Source organism: Phascolarctos cinereus, unplaced genomic scaffold (assembly GCF_003287225.1).
Source record: "Phascolarctos cinereus isolate Bilbo 61053 unplaced genomic scaffold, phaCin_HiC Scaffold_4;HRSCAF=312, whole genome shotgun sequence".
Classification (NCBI taxonomy): Eukaryota; Metazoa; Chordata; class Mammalia; order Diprotodontia; family Phascolarctidae; genus Phascolarctos; species Phascolarctos cinereus.
Genome location: NW_027555847.1, coordinates 631963676 through 631980347, shown reverse-complemented (window position 1 = coordinate 631980347; position 16672 = coordinate 631963676). Strand labels below are relative to the sequence as shown.

General features: G+C 38.2%; 1 protein-coding gene across 1 annotated transcript in view; it reads left to right on the top strand.

Moving 5' to 3' along the window:
* ADCY8 (adenylate cyclase 8) overlaps nucleotides 1-16672 on the top strand; it is a 361487-nt gene that overhangs the window by 335668 nt on the left and 9147 nt on the right. Inside the window, 2 exon segments of the mRNA XM_020997906.2 lie at nucleotides 9441-9533; nucleotides 15769-15883. Of these exon segments, the coding sequence (XP_020853565.1) occupies nucleotides 9441-9533; nucleotides 15769-15883 (208 nt within the window).

Here is a 16672-nt window from a genome sequence, read left to right as displayed (position 1 = left end):
ATTGTTTCTTGACTCTTTTCTTAAATTAAAACATTCATCATTTGCAGGACTGAGACTTCTCCATAGTCTACAAGTATTTGGCTTTACTCATTTTTCTCCTAATCTAAGTATCATAAAATGTTTTTTACTTTCTTCCTCCGTTTTTTATCCTTGAATTGAAGTCACTAAATATTAAAATGTTCCTTGATTATATTTGAATAGAATTATCAAGTTATTTATGTATTTTTTTCTACCTCTGAAATCTTCACAACCAATTTTGGCACATAAGCCTCAACTATCTTCGTGGTAATGTTTCATGGTGGTGCAAATGCTTACCATGAGCATTCACAAGATGAACAAATGTCCCATGAAATCATATTCCTTGCTGCCTTAGGACACACAGTAAAACTAACCTTAACTCCTTTCTTTGCCTGTCCAAGGAGAAGCAGTGAGCCATCCTTCCATTTATCTGCAACTTCCTTTGGGAATCAGGTTTATTTTTTAGTAAGAATTTCAATATTGCTATAATTGAAATTCTTCTAGCAGTCTGAATTTTTACTGGCCACTGGAAAAAGATATCACATTTAGAGTACCAAGAGTTAAGTTAAGCTTTGTAGTCTAAAAATCATGCAGTTCTTAGTGCCTTCTTCTTTCCACCCTTTTTTCTCCACTCTGCTATAGTCACTGTAGAAGCAGAAGGCACAGGAGTGAAGGTAATTTTGCGTGTTTTTTTTTAATGTGCTGCCTTGAATAACAAATCCATCTCCAAAATGATTGATGAACTGATAGTTTCTCTATACTTAGCTAGTCTGACCCTCAGAACATAAGTACAATCTGTTGTAGGACATGTATTAAATACATGGCAGGTAGTTGATAAATGTTTCTAAATAATTTTTAAATGTAATTTCTCTTAGTCATTAGAGATGGAAGGGACATAAGAAGTCATCTAGCCCAATTCCTTCACTTTTCAAATGAGGAATATTGAACCCAGAGAGGTTAACTAACTACTGACTTGTCCAGGTTTATATGAAGAGGTGTGTCCTGAAGCCAGCTCTGAGCGGTGAGCTGGTTGTCAAATTTTCGGAGTGAGCATTTACACCTCAGAAATCACAATCATTACAAATCATGGCTTTATTGTTTTGTTGATTATCTCTAGACTTTAAAAAGTGTTAATGATACAGATGAAACATAGTGTATGTGCATAGAATTTTTTTTTTTTTTGCAGTACAGCCTAGTTGTTAAACATTTACCGGCATGCTCCTGGATTGCTCTATCAATATTGCGTAAGGGTAGCAGAAGGTTCAGGAAATTAAGTCATCCTTAGACTTGAGGTCTGGTGACTTGAGGCTAACAAGGATGATAATAATAATAATAACTGGCATTTCTATAGAGCTTTAAAGATTTGCAAAGTGCTTAACGTCCACGATCTCATTTGAGCCTCACAACACCCCTGCTTCTATGTATTTCAACCCAGGCCCTCTTATTCCACATCTAGTATTCTTCCTATTAGACCAGACACTGCTCATTTTCTGAGAATTTAAAAACAAGCGTGTAAAGTAATAAATATTTTATGTGGATGAAAGAGAAAGAGTGCCCAGGGAGGAGAGTGAAGAGAAGGTGATTTCAAAGGTGGGGCTCATTTTGCAAGTGTGAGGTTGGATTCCTAAATTCAGTCAAATACAAGAGACAACACTGATGAAGATCAGAAGACTTGTATTTTTGTCTCAACTTTGCCTCCAGGTTGCTGTGTGATCTTGAGCAAGACGTTTGTTCTCTGGATTCCCTTTTCTTCATATGCCACTTGAGGGATTAGGACCAGCTGATCCCTGAGGCCTCTTCTAACTCTGTGACTCTAATTACCTTAAACTAAACCTCCTGTAGAGCTTGCTCTCCTCTTTAATATTAAATTTCAAAGGGGGGAAAGGTAACATTTTGTAAAAAGATTTTCAAAAATAGATGACGGAAAGGACAAACTTGCAATTTCAAAGTAGTGTTGAGAAGTAACCAAAAAAAAAAAAAAGGAAGAAAAGAAGGAAAATTCCATATTATCCATTAATATGCATGAAGAAAATGTGCCAAATGATGCTTTACTCCAGGGATCAAACAATAAGTAGTGGAAAGAGCACAGAATTTGGAATCAGAAGACATTGGTTTTAGTTCCAGCTGTGACACTTGTTACCTGTGACCTGGAGTGAGTCAGTAGACTGATCTAGAGGCAGCTAGGTGATAGAACAGTAGACCTAGAATCAAGAAGACCTAAGTTCAAATCCAGCATCAGATGCTTGCCATGTGACCTTGGGCAAGCCAATTAATCCATCTGTCTCAGTTTTTTCATCTATAAAATGAGGATAATAGTAGCACCTAGTTCTCAAGATTCTTGGGAGGATAAAATTTGTAAAGCACTTTGCGAAGCCTAAAATATAAAATACTATATAATTACTGGTTATAATTATGATATTGGGATTAATTTCCTTATTTGTAATAAAAAGATAAGAAAGTATATAATATTTGCTTCACAGGGTTATTGTGAGGAAAGATTTCTGCAAATCTAAAGCAGTAAAGAAATATGGAAACTATTATACCATTGACTAAAAGATGTTCTTCACCTATTTTTAAATACATTGAAATCTATGGATAAAAAAAAACCTTCCCAAAAAATCTCCATGGATCTCATAGTGAATTGAAGAAACCCTATGTCTCATTTTAGACCTACTAGGATGAAGAGTCTTTTACTGCTGTCTGGGAAATCAATCAATCAACAAGCAGGTATTAAGTTTCTTCTGTATGCCAGGTACAACCCTAGGACCTAAGAATACAAAGCCAAAATGAAATAATGGTCCCTGTCCTCAAGGAACTTGCATTCTTTTAGAAGAGGCAACATTTACACAAATAAGAATGTAAAGAATGTATACAAATTAGTATATGAAGAATATGTTCAAAATACATATTAAGTACTTTTGAGAGGGACAGGGCTGGGGAGAACAGGAAAGGCTTCATGTAAAAGGTAGTGTTTGAGCTAAATCTTGAAGGAAACAAAAAATTTTATGAGGTCAGAAACTAACACCAAGCAGCTTATTTCTCATTCTAACCTCATTAATCATGGCACCTAAAACCGCAGTGTGACATATGTATCTCAAGATAATTCATATCTTCCTTCATGTCATCCCTGGAGACCTACTGACTTCTTTATGACAACATTTAGGTTCAAGGGTAAAGTTATTATGAAAAAGAAAGGTATAGGTATGGCCAGCATGAGGACTTGCCCTGTGGCTTCTCTGTCTGCTGATGAAAAATGGGCTTATTTTCCCTGGAGTGCTTTCTAGGAATACAAAACTCAGCACAGCCAAAATTAAAATAAGAGATAACATCCTATGCTGTTAACACTAGTTTCTTTTCTCAATTCTGCTAGTAACTTTATATAATTTTGAGCAAGTTCTCTGGGACTCAGTTTCCTGATCTGTTAAATGGAAAGAAAGAAAGAGAAAATATTATCTCCAAAGACCCTGCAAACTCTATGATTCCATGGCCTGTTCTATAATTAATACTAATCACTGCATTAGATTCAATCATGTAAAAAAGTCAAATTTTTACTGTGATTGCCATTTGCTGGATAGACTCAACTGGAGGTTAGGATCAAGGGTGGGAAATCTATAGCCTCAAGGCCACATGTGGCCCTCTGCATCCTCAAGTGTGGCCCTTTGACCGAATCCAAACTTCACATAACAAATCCCCTTAATAAAAGGATTTGTTCTGTAAAATTTAGACTCAATCAAAAGGTCACACCCAAGGACCCAGAAGGCTACATGTGGCCTCAAGGCTGCAGGTTCCCCACCCCTAGGCGATCACTATGTGAACTGTATTAGAAGTCATTCTTGTTCAAGTAGAGTTTGAGCTAAATAGCTTCTGAAGTCCCTTCTAACTCTACAATTCCGTGATTTGATTTGACCTACCATACATAAAAATGCATGCAATAATGAGTTATATTACAATAAGGTTCTACTCTATTAAGGTTTCCTAAATGGGATGCAGTGCAATCATCCATAGAGTAAATGGAATGGCACTTTGTAGATAATTAGAAAAAAGGCATGAAGATTAAATTCTTTCTAATCCTTTCCACACGGCCAATTCAACATGAGATAACTTATCAATACTTTCCCATACTCAAGTTAGAGCTATGAATTTAGAACCTACAAGATTTAATTCAGCTTTTGAATTTAAAAAAATGTATTGTCATTTTGGTAGTACATAAAAGCATTTTCCTCACCTTCCTTGCAGTGATTAGGTGATATTCAATCCAATGAAACATTTATTGCAGCACCTACTACATATAAGATTCTCTGTTAAGGCCAAGGATGCAAAGGTAAAAACAGAATCACAAAATCTCAGAGTTGTAAGAGATATCTTCAGAAGATATCTGGTCCAACCCATAGCTAAACAAAGACCTCTTCTATAACGTATTTGACAAGGAGCTATCCAACCTTTGCTTGAAAGCCTCAGTTAGATGGAACACAAAACTCCTAAAAAGATCTATTCCATTTTTGTTTGGTTCTAATTGTTAGGATTGTCATTCCCCCCCCTCCCCAAAGACTCTGCTTTGTCACAGGAAGGACCAGTGCTTTATCTAGTAATGGTACTAGATGGTGCTACTTAAGATAAGTAGTCAAAGCACTATATTTGAGTAAGCCACCAGGTGATGCTGTAGACTCCACCTGAGTTCCAGTATCAGCTCACCAAATTCCTGTTGAACATTTTGTACTGGCTAACTTCTAGGCATCTTCAACTCAGTAACTACAAAGTAAAGCTCATTATCTTTTCCCAAAACCCACCCATCTTTTATTCCCTGTTTCTATCAAGGGCCCCACCACTATTCCAGTCACTTAGGTTAGGAACCTTGGAGTAATCCTCAACTCCACATATTTAATCAGTTCCTAAATCTTATCTATTCTTCATCTACAACATTTACTGTTTTCCCTCCCTTTCTCTTCTCTCACAAAGCTACCATCTTATTTTAGGCCCTTATCACTTCCTGTCTGGACTATTACAATAAACTACTGATTTGTCTCCCTTCCCCAAGCTTCTCTCCTCTCCAATCCATCCTTTGCCAATCTGCCGAAGTGATTTTAGTATCTATGGTGTTGAAGCAAACCCCCCAAAGTAATTTTCCTAAAGCACAAGTCTGACCACATTTACTCATCTGCTCAGTAAACTCCAGTACTCCCTATTACATCTACAATTAAATACAGATCAAGCATTCCTGTTTTGTATTTAAATCTCTTTATAACTTGGCTCCACTTTCCTTTTTTGCCTTGTTTTACATTTTCTCACCCTCATATACTCTAAGTTTCAGCTAAATTAGCCTTATTGTTACTCCTCATACATGATACTACATCTTCAGCCTATGTGTCATTGCATAAAGTATAAAATACATTTTTTCCTTTCCTTTGTCTCCTTTGAATCTTTAGCTCACCTCAGCTCAAGGAACACCTCCTACATGAATCCTTTCCTAAACCTCCCCTTCCTCACCCCTTTTCCTCAAAAATACTACTACTTACATATGTGCATATTGTCTCCTCCAATAAAACATGAGCTCTTTGAGGACAGGAATTATGTTGTATCTGTCTTTGAATCCTCAGTGCCTAACACAGGGCCAGGAGCAGCCATCTAGTTCCTTTGCTATGCATTCAGACTATGCCAGAAGGAAGAATGGGGATCAGCAGCATACTTTTCATAAGGCCACCATGAGGTTTAGCATAGCCTTTTCCCCTGTCCCTCCATCTTCACTCCTCCTGGGACATGCATGGCATAGCTGACTACAATACAGCAGCTCATCCCTCAATAGTAGTCATGGCTTTTTATTGAATTGGGGAACCCATTCTAGTTACCTCTTTGCTTCAAGCATCAAGCAGAGGAACTGACCAGGGCCCACTTAGCAGTGTGGTTCAGTGGGAAGAACACTGGATTTGAAGTCAGGAAACCTGAATTCAAATTCCTTCTCTGCTGTTTACCATCTGAGTGACCTTAGGCAAGTCACTTGACCTATAGGCCTCAGCCTCCTTCTTTGTAAAATAAGGAGGTTGGGCTAAATGACGTCTGAGATCCCTTTCCATCTCTAATCTCATGATTCTATGATTTATTTCCCCACTCTTACTACATAATGAAGAAACAGTTTCAAATATATTCATAGAAATTGCTAAAGGAGATTTCAAAAGATTACAGTTTTTGAAGTAATTACAAGGATGAAGAAGTCAAGGAAATGGATAGGGAAACAGGCAGTATAGAGGAGGCCCTACATTGTCTTAAAGCATACTGTTACCACTAACACTGAGGCTAATTCAGACTATCAACTCGCCGGAGCAGGCCCCTCTTGTAAGGCTTAAATCAGATAACAGACATAAAGCACTTTGTAAACTCTAAAACCGTATATAAAATTGTTGTACCTGCTGCTGTTATTGTTATTAAGGTCTTATTGCCTGGGGGTCGGGGGCAGGCATATTAAACTGTGGACTTAAGCTTGCAATCCACTAAAACCCCAGAATAGTTTTTAAATGAACTACTACTATCTAGCCATGCTTCCTATATCTTGTATTTAGGTGGAAATTTTTTTAAGCTAAGTGTAAAACTTTATATCCATCTCTTTTGAATATCACCTTACTCAATTTGGCCCAATATTCTAACCTGTCAAGATCTTACTGGATCTTGCAGCCAATCTTATTTGGAAGAAGTTGTCCAGTGGATTGCCCCCTGAATGCTGCTTAGCATTGTCATGAACATTCATAGGTGACATACTTATCAAATTTGTAAATGACTGGAATGTGGAGGGGTAGCTAATAGCAAAGTGTGCTTGTGCATGCACACACATGCAGCAGCAGCAGCAGCAGCAGCAAGGTGGCATAGCAGATAAAGTTTTGGGCTGAGGGTCAGGAAGACTTCAGTTCAGATCCAACCTCAAACACTTGTTAGCTTGGCAAGTCATTTAACCCTGTTGGCTTCAGTTTCCTCATCTGTAAAAGAGGGCTAATAATAGTACATCCTCCAAAGGTTCTTATGAGGATAAAATGGGCTAATATTTGTAAAGCGCTTAGGAACCCCTAAAGCACTGTGTAAATGCTAGTTATTGTTGTTGTTACCATTATTATTATCTGGCATTCTCCAATCCTTTGGTTCCTTTTCTCTACAGTGATTCAGAGGTCACTGCCAGTAGCTGGACAAGCATATCTGCCAGTGCCTCAGAATGACGCTTAGCTAGGCCTGGTGACTCAGACTAGTCAAGAGCTGTGGGGTGCTTAGAGCTCAGTCAGACGTTGAAGACACCAAGGTCACCCACTGCATCCCAGGCCACTGCCAGTCGTCTTTGCTTTTGTCCTACCACTGGGCTTGTGGACTCTGGAAGAGAGTGAGGCTGATGACTTTGTGCGACTCTGCCCCATTTAAATCCAATGCACACCCCAGTCAAGACATCACCCCATGATGTCACTTGTCCTCTTCAAAATGAAGGACAAACAACAACACACACACAGGTCACTGCCTCAAGGAAGGTGTATTCTGATGGCAGAGGCAACATCTAAATGATGAGTTATATACAAAATACATGCAGTATAAACAAAAGGGGATCTCAGAGGGGAGGCACTAGCAGTTAGGGGATCCTGGGAAGGGTAGAAAATGGGATTTGAGCTGAAGCTTGAAGAAAGCTGGGAAACCAGGAGGCAGAGCTGAGGGGGGAGAGCATTCCCACCATGAGGTACGTTGGCTCCCCATCAGCGCCCAGACACTGAGACAAGGCATAGAATGTCTTATTCAAGGAACTGCAACCAGTACACTCCGGTGTGGCTGCACTAAAGGTGTTAAGTGAGTCAATTCTGTGCATTAGAAAGAGTTTCTTGCCAGCTCCATGGCAGATAGGCTAGACAGCAAAGGGGACTGGAGGGAAACCCATTACAAGGGTATTATAATGGCCCAGGTAAGAGATAACAAGGGCTTGAAAGATTCATGGCAGCTGGAAATGATAAGGAAGATGCAGCAGATAAAATTTGAGGATCAGAATTTCCAGAATTTGCCTACTTATTAGATATGTGGGGTGAGGGAGAGGGAGGAGTAAAATATTGCTTCAATTTTCCAGCCAGGGTGACTGAGAAAATAGCATTGCCCCAAAGAGAAATTGGGAAATTTGGAAGAGGTCTATATTTGAGGGGAAAATTATGATTTCAGTGTTGAATACGCTGAATGAAGCATTTGTAACTACTTACCGTGCTTTGCATTGAGGATACAAATAGAAAAGCAAGACAGGTCCATTTCTTAAGAAGCTCACATTCTAATAAAGGAGAAAACACATATGGAAGCAGCAATGGATAGAGCTCTGGGCACGGAGAAAAGAAGATATGACTTCAAATCTAAGCTCAGACACATACTAGCTTGGTGACCCTGGGCAAGTCATTTAACTTGTTTGCCTTAGTTTCCTCATCTGTAAAATTGGGGCCATAATAGCACCCATCTCCCAGAGTTGTTATGAGGATCAAATGAGATAATAATTGTAAAGTACTAAGCATGTTGTCTGGAATATTGTAAGTGCTATATAAATGTTAGCTATTGTAATTGGAGGTAGCTAGGTAACCTAGAGTCAGGAAGACTCATCTTCTGGGGTTGAAATATGGCTTCAGACATTTACAAGCTGTGTGATCCTGAGCAAGTCATGCAACCCTGTTTGCCTCAGTTTCCTCACCTGTAAAAAGAGCTTGAGAAGGAAATGGCAAACTGTTCCAGCATGTCTTCCAAGAAAACCCCAAATGGAGTCATGAAGAGTTGGATGCAACTAAAACAACTGAACAACATTATTATTATTAGTTTCATTTACAAGTTAGATGAAAGGATCCCATGGTCTTTGGAGTACAGAAGAAAAATAGATGTTAATGCTTCTCTTTTAATGTCATTCATACTGATAAAATCATATCCATTTCTGAGGTTGAACCATTTGATAGCACCAAGACCTTTGGTGACAAGAACTTTCTTTTCTGGGTCTTCAGTAGCTATGTCTGTAGCATCTGCAGGAGCAGTTGCCAGGCTGCATCTCCATGGATGCTGCTTCCCAGGGTGATGGCTGAGGGCACTGGGCTGGAAGCTCGCTATTCCCGAGGTTCTTGGGTTCAAGGTCCTCAATTGTCTCCACAGTTTCAGTGGAAATGATCAAGGTGGTGGTAGTGGTGGTGGTTAGATTTGCCTCTCCATCAGGCCAGCCTAGTTTAAACAACAAGGCATCATAGTGCAAGCAGAGTGGTAATCATCCTAGTGGTAAGCAGAGAATTCCCCTTGTTAGGGGAAACTATATCTTTTTTTAAAAAGTTCAGGACTCCCATGATGTCCAGAAATGACTCCATTCTGCTCACTCTCTTCCATTTCAATGCAGACTGTACTTGGTGAAAGCACAAAAATCAGAACTAACATCATTGTCTTTGATTACTTACTTCTAGTTACTTGGTGAAGACCGATTTCAAGATATTGAAAAAATTAAGACAATTGGCAGCACTTATATGGCAGTATCAGGCTTATCACCGGAGAAACAGGTAAAGAACTATTTTCTCCTTTACTTAAGTTAATTTTTAGTACACTAGCCAACATCCGCTCCTAAGAAGTAAGATCTAAGAACCCCTCAATTATTAGCCAGAATCAACTCAACTATAAATCCCATGAAAATAGGGACAGAGTCATTTCTTTCAATCTGCCTCAACACCTCATACTATGTTCTGCACACAGTAGGTAACTCACAAATGTTTGTTAAATGAGTCAGTGCTTGGGGGAGGGGAACATGAAAGGTTTGGACAATCATAAAGATCTAAATTTGTTTTTAACCAAACATTGAACAGTATTCTTTCTTCATTAAAATCTTCTCTAAAAATGTATAATATACTTTCATATATTAATAATTAAATTAATTTTATTATTATAATAAAATATTATAAATTAAAATAAATTAATAATTAAAATCCAGGGAACATTCCTTAAAATTTCCTTGCTGATTCAGAATTCTGTAAGACATTATAGTCATCATTGTGAACATCAACTACCTTTTTCCATCACTAGAGACATGAAAGAAGAAATTGGAATCAGAGGATAATGAACCTGGCATCCCTTCAAAGTTATTTTGCCAGGTTTTCTTTTGTAGTTAGGTCTCTTGAACAATGGTATTTCTTTGTGGTTACTTTTTTTCTCCTTAAAACATACAATAATTATAGACAATTAAGAACTTTGGTCCCAATTGCTATATAATAATAACAGTAATAATAGCCTTTGTGACCATGTTCAAATCACTTAACCTCTCAATACCCCCAAGCAGGTCTCTAAAGCTATGAAATAGCTATCTGCATCAATGGAGTGAGTTTCCACAGTGGAAGTTGCACACACTGGTAAAATCACAAGTTCTGACTTGAAAAAAAAAATCTTAGAGTAGTGAAGACTTTCATTCAAGTCCCACATACTAGCTATGTGATTGTGGGGGGGGGGAAAAAACCCTTTCAGTGTGTCAGGCAGGTCTTTCATACTCTAAGCTAAAGAGTAGGTGCACTGTTAAGAGAGAGAGAGGATTCCTTGCTGGATAATAACAATAATAATAATATTACAAAATTAGCATCATAGGATTTAGAGCTGGAAGGAACCTTAAAGATTATATAATTCCAGCTCCCCCCATTGAGGAAGCCAGGGCCAGAGAGACAAAAATCTCTTGTCCCAATACACACAGATAATAAGTAGCAGAGACAAAATTTAAACCCGGGCTTTCTGAGTCTGACTCCAGCATGCTTTCCATTACACCCCTGCTGCTTTCTTATATAGAGAGCAGTGAGGTTCCTCTAGTGCTAGTTGACTAACCTAACAAAGATTCTTAGTACCCACTGACATGAATTTAAATTGCCCTGGGTCTGAGTGTTGCTCTTTGCAAGCAAGCTTCCTAAGAGATAAAGACGGAGAATCCCAATAAAGTCCTGAAGGGCAGAGAGTAGAACACTTTATACTGTGCAAAACATTTTATACACTTCTCACCTTTGATCTCCACAATGACCTTGTAAAGGAGGCAATACAGATATTGTTGTTGTTCAGTCCTTTCAGTTGTGCTCAACTCTTCGTGACCCCATTTGGGGTTTTCTTGGTAAAGATACTGACTGGTTTGCCATTTCCTTCTCCAGCTCATTTTGCAGATGAGGGAAACAGAGGCAAACAGGGTTAAGTGACTTGCCCACGATCACACAGCTAGTGTCTGAGGTCGGTTTTGAATTTGGGTCTTCCTGACTCCAAGCCCAGTGCTCTATGCACTTCACCACCTAGCAGCCCCAGTATAAACCTTAGTTGTCAATTAATAAGCATTGATTTACCAAAGCACTGTATACCGGGGATACAAAAGCAAAAATCCCTCCAAGGAGCATACATTTGGGAGCAGAGGTAGAGATACCATTAATGTACACATATGTGTACTGTGCATATCATCATTTATACACATGTGAATATATATATATATATATATACCCTATGCATATATATATATACATATTAAGTATGTACATATTTATACCCACCCAAAAAGAATAAATAAAGGGTAGTTAGGGAGAGAGAGGGTACCAGTAGTTAATATCCCCATTGGACAGATGGGGGAAAAAAAACCTTTAGGCTAAAAATATTTTTTACTTATCTCAGAAGACAAAGGTAGGAAGAAGAAATTATAATGAACAACCTAATAATGACATGGCAACACGAGAGAAAATATGAGGAGAAAAACATTTCCAAAATGATAATAACAGTATTTCAGATGAGTGTGTAAAAGAAAATCATGACTCAGTTGAATTGAGTATGTATTACCAGTGTAAAACATGCCCAGGACAATCTTAATACATTAAGTTAAACTTCTTAAAATGCCAATAAATATGCTAGAAGAAAAGGCCTTTCTCAAATCAGAAATATTTTTCCTCTTCATACTTCTTTCCTCCTCTTTTGAAAACTCTCCTTGCTTCTCATATCGCCTCTGTCCTTTCTCACTCTTCACACTGTATTCTCACCTCTGGTTTTCTATCATTTTTCTTGTCTCTTTCCCAGTCCCACCTGGGCAGTGATCAAAAATTATCGAGTCAGATGGACCAGTGACATGTCTGGCTCTGTCCACTCCTGCCTTGCCTTCCACAGTTTTCAGCAACTACTTTGAAAGCCTGCTTTCTGATGTTCTATCCCCATGACTGCACCATAGCAACCTTTGGCCTAGAAAACATATGCTACTGCTTGAGAGGACTGGAGAACATATTATATGTTAACTGGACTGAACCAGCCTCTAACCTATGGATGGCTGGAGCTGAAGAACAGGAGAGTCAGGAATCAAACAGAAATTTAATTTCAAAGTGAGGGAAATGGCTCGAAAGCATGGACACATGTGCTGGGGCCCTGCCCCTACTGGTGGGCCCCGAGGTAGTGTGGAGAGATCTCAGCACTCATGCCAATGGCTACACAGTGAGCTGTAGCCCTGACAAGGAGGGATAAAAGCAACAATGAGGCCAGTTTGATTCATTGCAGGCCCTCATGACCAGAGCATGGGTACTTATCCAAGCTTGTTCAAGCTCAGAGAACACCTGATGCTGGTCACAGGAATACAATAATTATGATTTTGCTAGAGGGTGAGATCATCCAGAGAGTGGGTGCAAAGGACTGTTGTTACGCCAAGCTCAGGATCCAGCTTGTTTGCTGGGCCTTAGCTATGGAAAACAGGGTGTCTCCTAACATCTTGACACACACAAGGGTCAATTAGTCAGGAACCAGGGATGTTTAGCCTGATGATACAAAGATGGGGGAGGAGAAATGGGGAGGCAGGCAGAAGATAAATATCTTTAAGTATCTGAAAATCCATCCTGTGGAAGAGGCACTAAACTTGTTCCATTGGCCCTGAAGGTTATTGAACCTCTCCGAGACACGGGCTTTAGAAGTAATGGGTCTATGTTACATTGAAATGTGCTCTCTAATCATTTTTCCTCTTGCCCACCATCTTCCCAGACAGAAATATGGACCTGAGGAATTAAAATGATTCAAATATTGATTCATATACCTCTAATAATGATGCCTATACTCTGATACTTCAATAATTTGATGTTCTTTGATCATTTTGGTGTAGGCGTGCCCTCCACCAATGTAACTGCCACCCATCCATCCAAGTCATTTCACTCTTTGGAGATTCTTGTCCATCTTTTTCCATAAATTCTCCATGGAGAATCCACCCAATTTGCTGTAGACCTTCCTCTGCTTCAGTGTCATTCAAATGAACAACACTAATCACGAGCCTACATGCGAAATATTTTCGGTGTTCTGTCTGAGTAATCAAAAACAATGTGAAAGAAAGAGTTCATATAATTCACATCTTGATCTTATATGTGTGTGTGCGCATAGATATATAGATATAGATATAGATATAGATATAGATATAGATATAGATATAGATATAGATATAGATATAGATATAGATATAGATATAGATATATACACGCATGTGTATACATACATATATGTGTATGTGTATATGCATGTGTATGTGTATATACTATTCATATATGCATGTACACTATATATACATGTGGGCTGCACATATATAATATGGTATTAAACATGTTTTTAAAATAGCTATTATTAGCACTATGTAGTGCTTTGCAAATATTATCTCATTTGATCCTCACAATACAACTAGCAGCAAGTGCTATTATTATCCCCATGTTACATATGAGGAAACTAAGACAGACAGAGGTTAAATGACTTGCCCAAGGTCACATAGCTAGTAAGTATCTGAAACTGGATTTGAACTAATCTTCCTGACTTTGGGTACAGTATTTTATGCATTGCACCATTCTGCTGCCTCATTTCTACAAAATAAGCTCATAGGATTAAGGATAGGAACTAGAATTATGAATTCATGATATAAGAATTCCAATATGAGGAAATGTCCTCCATCTTTTCTGCCAATTACAGTATTAAGAATTGCCTAGAACACTGAGAGTTTAAGTGACTTGCTTAGGATCACAAAGGCAGTGGGTATCAAAGACTGGCTTGAATGCAGCTCTTTCTGGCATTGAGACTAACTCCTTATCCACAATGCCATCTTGACTCTATACGCATATCACATATGTATATGTGTATGTGTGTGTGTGTATATATGTGTATACACACACATGCACATATGTATGTGTGTATACACATATATAGTATATATTCTATATGTATGTTGTGTGTATACATGTGTGTATATATGGATAGGTAGAGATAGATAGATAGATAGATAGATAGATAGATAGATAGATAGATAGATAGATAGATAGATAGATAGAGCGGGTGTATATATGTACACATACAATTATTAGAGATAGGGGCCAGACCAGTGATTTCAGTGGTATGGAATTCCCAGGTGAGGAAATTCCCTCTACCAAGGAAGGCTGGTACTTTCTCTTCAAATTACAATATTAACTGCTTAGAGCACTGAGAATTTAAGTCATTTGCCCAGAGTTAGTAAGAATTGGAACCCACATCTTCTTGGCTTCAAAGTCAGCTCTCTATCCATTAAGCCATGTTGCCTGCTTTCCCTTTCCTTCCTTCCTTCTTTCTTTCTTTCTTTCTTTCTTTCTTTCTTTCTTTCTTTCTTTCTTTCTTTCTTTCTTTCTTTCTTTCTTTCTTTCTTTCTTTCTTTCTTTCCCTCCTTCCTTCTTTCTCTCTTTCTTTCTCTCTCTCTCATATATAAATATAGATATAGAGATATTATGTATATGTTATGTATATATGTATATCTGAAACAGGAAATGGCAAACCACTCCAGTATCTTTGCCAAGAAAACCCCAAGTGGGGTCCCAAAGAGTTGGACACAACTGAAAAACAACTGAACAAATGTATATGCCTATATGTGTGTATAGTTATATGTGTGCATATACATACACATATGTACATTTTGGTATGGATCTATGATATCATTGGCATAGGAAAACTGCTCCCAGTGAGGAAACCCTCCATCAATGCAGATAGGCAATTGTTTTGAAACTTACGTAAACTCATTTATATGACCCTTGGGGGCCCATATTTATAATTTCATCTGTACAAGAAATTCCCAGTGTGGAGACTCCCTTCACCAATGCAGATCAGAAACTTCACAGTAACATATGCTGACAAGTTCCCTGGGGCAACCAGAGGTAAAGTGACTTGCCTATTGTCTCCTAGCTCTTATGTATCAAAGACAGGATTTAAACCCAAGTCTTTGTGACTCCAAAGCAACACACTGCCTCTCCTAACTGTGATTGATATACATTAAATAAATGCAAAGGGTTTCTTAATAACAATAAACTATGGGTAAGGTGGGGCTTCAGGAATTACACCTAAACCATATTTCATTCTGAACACAGAATATAAAGACCTTAAGGATCATCTTAGTCCAAGCCTCTCACTTTACATGTGTGGAAACTGAGGCCCAGGGAGGTAAAATCACTTGCCAAGGGCTGCAGAGTCAGATGGTAGCAGAGCTGGAAGGAGAACTCAGGGCTCTTGACTCCCCAGTCCTGTGCTTCTTTCATTTCACCAATCTGCCTTCTTATTCAATACAACCTTTTGTTAGTGCTTTGTGAGCCATTACTCGTTGTTACAATCACCATCACTACCTTGAGTAGAGAGTTGTGGGTCAGGGTGGGAGGTCATGGAATCAGAGTAGACTCCAACTGAGTAGCAGCAAACATACATGCTGAGAAGCAGTTGTTTTCCAGGCAGAGGCCAGCCACGTTTAACAGGCTCTGTTTCTCTGTTGTTTAGCAATGTGAAGATAAGTGGGATCACTTATGTGCTCTGGCTGACTTCTCTCTTGCCCTGAATGAAAGCATACAGGAGATCAACAAGCATTCATTTAACAATTTCGAGCTCCGCATTGGTAAGTACAATATGAGATTGCTCACAGAGAGGTAAGCCTGCAAGGAATCCCATAGCTGCTTGTCATCAATACTAATAGCTAATCAGAACTGGAATTTGTTTGTGGAACACTTTACATCGACAGATATTTTCACACACATTATCAATTGAGAAGTCACTCTTCACAACAACCTGGGGAGGAGAGTGAGTTCTGAAAGTATTATTATTATTATTCCCTTTCTCAAAATAAGGAAATTGAACCTTTCAGGGTCAAGGGACTTGTCTAAGGTCAAGAAGTGCTTTGCACATAGTACTAATAATAATAACACCACCACTAAAAACAATAATAGCTAACATACATGTAATGTTTTGAGGTTTGCAAAATGCTTAAAATATATATTTAAATATATATAAAATATACAAATATATGTTTATATAAATATATTGAAAGAATAGATTTATTTTATTGTTTTGTTTTGACTAGGCAATAGGGTTAAGGGACTTGCCCAGGGTCACACAGCTAGTAAGTGTTATGTGTCTGAGGCTGGATTTGAACTCAGGTCCTCCTGACTCCAGGGCCAGTGCTCTATCCACTGTGCCACCTAGCTGCCCCTAGATTTATTTTAAATATATTTATATAAGTATATTTATATATAAGTATCTATAACATTTGTGTAAGTATAATATAAGTATCTATCACATATTTTATATGTATATTTATATAAATATATTTATAACATATTTATGTATCTATAACATATTTATGTTTAAGTATAAAAGTATCTCTCACCTATTTTATGTAAGTGTATAT